The sequence below is a fragment of the Emiliania huxleyi genome, assembly GCF_000372725.1.
Source record: "Emiliania huxleyi CCMP1516 chromosome Unknown EMIHUscaffold_165, whole genome shotgun sequence".
NCBI classification, from domain to species: domain Eukaryota; phylum Haptophyta; order Isochrysidales; family Noelaerhabdaceae; genus Emiliania; species Emiliania huxleyi.
In genome coordinates, this window is record NW_005200931.1 from 248,302 (window position 1) to 252,468 (window position 4,167).

Consider the following 4,167-nt stretch of genomic DNA (forward strand, 5'->3'; position numbering starts at 1 on the left):
GGCTTTCCGGGTCTAGGGTCACCGGCGTCAGACGCTACGAGGGGGTTGTCCAAGGGTGATGGCAGGCTCAGGGAGCTAGAGGGGGTGAAGGGTCACGGGGCATTCGCATGGGGAGGAGGGCCTACTCCGCCACGAAGAGGACGTGTCGGAGGGGGGTCCCTCTCGTTCCCCCCGCCGGCCTGGCCGGTCCCTGTCCCGTTTCCGCCCGGTGATTAGACTGGCCCCCGTGCAAGAACGCCCCCCCCCCCCTCCACCCCCCCCTCCCGCCGACCCCCCGCCCCTGCCCACCCGCCGCCCGCCCGCCTCTCGCTGCAGACAACGCGGGCGTGATTGTCAACGTCAAGGGCGACCTCAAGGGGTCGGCCATCTCGGGCCCGGTTGCCAAGGAGTGCGCCGACCTGTGGCCCCGCATCGCCTCGGCCGCCGGCACCGTGCTGTAAATCGAACCCGAGAGGGATACGGGGGCGGTGCATGCCTCCGCGCACGCCCCGCTCTTTGGCTTTGCGCCGAGGCGCAGCGATGGTTGCGGAGGAGGGGGAGGAGGCCACGCCCCCTGTGTGACTATCTGTAAAAAAAGCCTGTTGTCCTCCGGGCGGGGCAAACCGTGACGTGGGGCCCTTTTCCTGGCGCCGCTACGGGTGCCTGGCGCACGCGGCATGCGGCGCGGCGACGCTGCACGCTCGTGCTCTCGGGCCTCGGAGTCGGACGCGCTGCTTACGTTTGCGCCGACGCCGTGTTCAGGTTCACAGCCGGCGAGGCGATGCAGACCTCTCGCCCGATCTCCGCGTCGGGCGAGGACGACGACGAGGACACCGGCTCCGAGGAGTATTCCGACGACAGGGCGTCCGACCGCTAGCTGGCTTCAACCATATCTTACCCTTTCTGCCCCCCCCTCCTCCGACCCCCCAGGCTAGATGGAGTAGTCAGATGTAGATTCTGCCCCACACAGCCCCTTACCCCTTCACCCTCGCCTCGCTGCTTGGTGGTTTCTGAACACGTAGTCGTCCACGCTGTGGGGGTTGTGTGTGGGTCCTGTGTCTGGGAGGGAGGGAGTGGGGTGCAGGTTGCTCACCCACGGCACCGGGCCGGTGCTTGCACTTTGAATGCCGTGGGGCTCCTGCCCGTGTCCGGGCGTGGAGATGCGAGGGTCGCCCCCCCTTGCCCCACCACTTTGTGTGTGTGGAGACGTTTACCTTACCTTACCTTACCTTTGCGTGAGAAGCCCACAAATGCCAAGAGAAAGCGCCGCTCCCCCGGGCCCGGCGCTGCCGGTGCGCGGTGTCGGCGCGCCCCGCCGTGTCAGACACCCCGTGTCCCTGATTTTGACATTTGAGGCAATGACCTCCTATGCAGGATGTTGCAAAAGCGAGGCCGAGGGGGAGGCGGAGGCGGGAGGGGGCGCGCAGCGCGGCGCGGAGTAGCGGCGGATGAGACGGGCACCAAAGGCGATCTATCTGGGCACCAAAGGCGATCTCTCTCGCCTTTCTATCATAGGATCGACGCACTAGTGGGGGGCTCCTATTTGGTGCTCCCCTCCGGATCCTCCCTCGCTGTCGGGGACTATTCATCTGTGTGTATGTGGGTAGGAAGGTGAAGAACAGCCAGGATCGGACACCAACGCGGTATGGGTGGACGCTGGACAGATGATGACGGCACGCTATTCATCTGACCAGTGGGTGGTCACCCCACCCATTTCAGGCCAAAACCCGGGGGCAATATCCGGAAATGGTCCATTCTCGGGCTGCTCTTGGCTGGCTGCTCTTCCCTGGCACAGCCATTGCTGCGCTCGGTCGACCTCCCTTGCGGGATGCATCTGCGCTGCCGCAGCCGAGCCCGTGGCGAGACGCTCCCGCGCTCGGCTCGCTGTCGCGGCGAAACATTCTCGCGATCGGCGGTGCGGCCGCATCGCTGGCGCTGGCGCCGCGGCCGGCGCAGGCGAGCTTCGGCTCGGCGCGGGGAGCAGTCACGTCGCCGCCCGTGCTGGGCTCCATCGAGCTCGAGAAGCTGCAGGACCTCACCCCCAAGAAGCGGAAGCAGATTGAGTCGGTGCTGACGCCGCGGCAGGCAGAGGCGCTCAGGCTGCAGATCGAGGCGGAGCGGGCGGGGCTGCTGCAGCAGTACGAGCAGGAGAAGCGGCGAGGGCAGCAGCGCGTCGAGGCGCAGCGCGTCGTCAAGCAGCAGATCGACGCCACCAGCGCCGACATCGTCACGCTCGAGCAGCGGATCAGAGACCTCGAGGAGCAGCAAACCTCTCTCGGGGGGTCCCGCGCGCGGGTGGAGCTGCCGGAGGCGCCGGCGCGCAACCTGACCTCGCTCTCCGCGCGCTCCCGCATCAACCTCGAGCGGCCCGGCGCCGGCGCGAAGCCCGTCGAGCAGACAGCGGGCGAGGCGCTCGCAGAGCAGTTTGAGGCGCCAGCACAGCAGCCTCTGTGGCCGCACCTCTCACGCACGCACACCTCTCTCGATCCTCAAGTCGACGGCCAATTCGCACGCGGGAGGCGCGGGCCCTTCCCCGACCCACGCCCCCGCCTCCCACAGGCGCAGCTCGCGCAGCTCAAGCGGTCCGTCGATGACCGGCAGCGAAAGGCGCGAGAGACGGGACACGGCCGCCACCCCACCGCGCCTCCGGACTTCTCCCGGGGAGGCTTGCCGTAGGCGCGCGAGCTGGAGGAGGCGCTGGCGCGCGACAAGGAGGGGCTGGAGGCGCGGGCCCCTCGCCCTGCCTCGCTCACCTCTCCAGCGCCGCCCTCCCTCTCTCCCCCTCTCCCTCCCTCCGCTCCCGCTCTCTTGCTCTCTGACGCCCGCTCGCCGCCTCTCGCTCTCTCCGCCCGTCCGCCCGTCCGTCCCTCGTCTCCACCTCCCGCCCCCCCCCCTCTCTCACAGGCGCGCATCAAACGCGGGGAGGAGAGCACCGAGTTCCTCCGCCGCGAGCTGGAAGGGCAGGCGAGGATCACGCAGGACATCGAGGCGCGGGAGCGCTTCCTTGCCAGGCTAAACGCGCAGCCGGTGCGTGGGATACCTCAGAGGTCACCACTCATTATTCACTTCCGGATCCTGCCGTCACGCCGCCGAGATGCAGACGACATGCCGCCGAGATAGAGCCGAGCCGCCGCCCAGCCCCAGCTGAGCTGCAGCCGAGATCGAGCCGAGCCGCCGCCCAGCAGCCGAGATGGAGCCGAGATGAGCCGAGAGGAGCCGAGGTGTCTTTGCGGCTCACCGGTCGGTGCCGACACGCGGTGTGCGGCTGCTAGGCGTGGTTCAACTACGTGGCCGCCTTTGGAGCCTCCTGCGTCTCGACCTCGATCATGCACCCACTCGACACGCTCCGTACGCGGGAGATTGCGGCGGCGGCAGCTGCGGCGGCGGCAAGCAGCGGCGGCAGCAGCGGCGGCGGCGGCAGTGGCGGCGATGGCGGCGGCGGCGGCGGCGGCGGCGGCGGCGGCGGCCTGGAGCGGGCGCGGCGGTCGGCCAGCGAGGGCGGCAGTGGAGGCGGGATACAGATGAGTGCGAGCAGCGCCGCGCCCACGCCCGCCCCCTCGCACGGTGGCGGCGCGTCCGGGTCGGAGGCGGCGGCGTTTGGGGGAGGCGCGGCGGAGGCGGAACCAGCGGCGGTGTGTGGGGACGCCGCGGAGGGGGCGGCGGAGGCGGTGGCGGAGGTGCACTTGGCGGCGGGATCGGCGGAGGCGGCGGGCCTGGCAGAGGGCTTCACCGCTGATCCGGCGGGGATGCTCGCGACTGACGACGCCGTCGCGGCAGCGGCGGCGGCGGCGGCGGCGGCGGCGGCGGCGCACGTGGCGGCGGCGGCGGGTGCGGAGGCGGGGAGGAGGTTAGAGGAGGCGGGGAGGAGGTTAGAGGCAGCGGCGGCAGCGGTGGAGGCCGAGGCGGCCGAGGCGGCGGCGGCGCGGGCGGCACGGGCTGGGGCGGCAGACGCAGCGGTAGCGGCAGCGTCAAGAGGGTCCGGCTCCGGCGAGTAGCCGGCGGGGGGCGAGGAGCGGCCGTCACGCAGTGCCGGCGCGAAGTCGCTGCCGGGGGCCACCCTCACGAGCGGCGCCCCCCCCGACGCTGGCGCGTGGAGTCTGGAGGGCCTCGCCGACTTGTACACCGGCCTTAGCGGCGCGCTCTTCAAGGAGGGGCCCCCGTCTGCTGTCTACCTCGGCGCGCGCCATG

General features: G+C 70.7%; 2 protein-coding genes across 2 annotated transcripts in view; both read left to right on the forward strand.

Moving 5' to 3' along the window:
- Nucleotides 1-608, forward strand: part of EMIHUDRAFT_418142 (hypothetical protein) — a 1,588-nt gene extending 980 nt beyond the window's left edge. The window contains exon 2 of the mRNA XM_005785023.1: nucleotides 316-608. Within this exon, the coding sequence (XP_005785080.1) occupies nucleotides 316-440 (125 nt within the window). The 3' untranslated portion in view covers nucleotides 441-608. The remainder of the gene's footprint in view (nucleotides 1-315) is intronic.
- A 1,117-nt stretch (nucleotides 609-1,725) lies between these two features.
- EMIHUDRAFT_467960 (hypothetical protein) overlaps nucleotides 1,726-4,167 on the forward strand; it is a gene marked incomplete at its 5' end in the record, with an annotated part of 4,145 nt that continues 1,703 nt past the window's right edge. Inside the window, 3 exons of the mRNA XM_005785024.1 lie at nucleotides 1,726-2,472; nucleotides 2,884-3,006; nucleotides 3,567-3,935. Coding sequence (XP_005785081.1) covers nucleotides 1,726-2,472; nucleotides 2,884-3,006; nucleotides 3,567-3,935 — 1,239 coding nt within the window. The remainder of the gene's footprint in view (nucleotides 2,473-2,883; nucleotides 3,007-3,566; nucleotides 3,936-4,167) is intronic.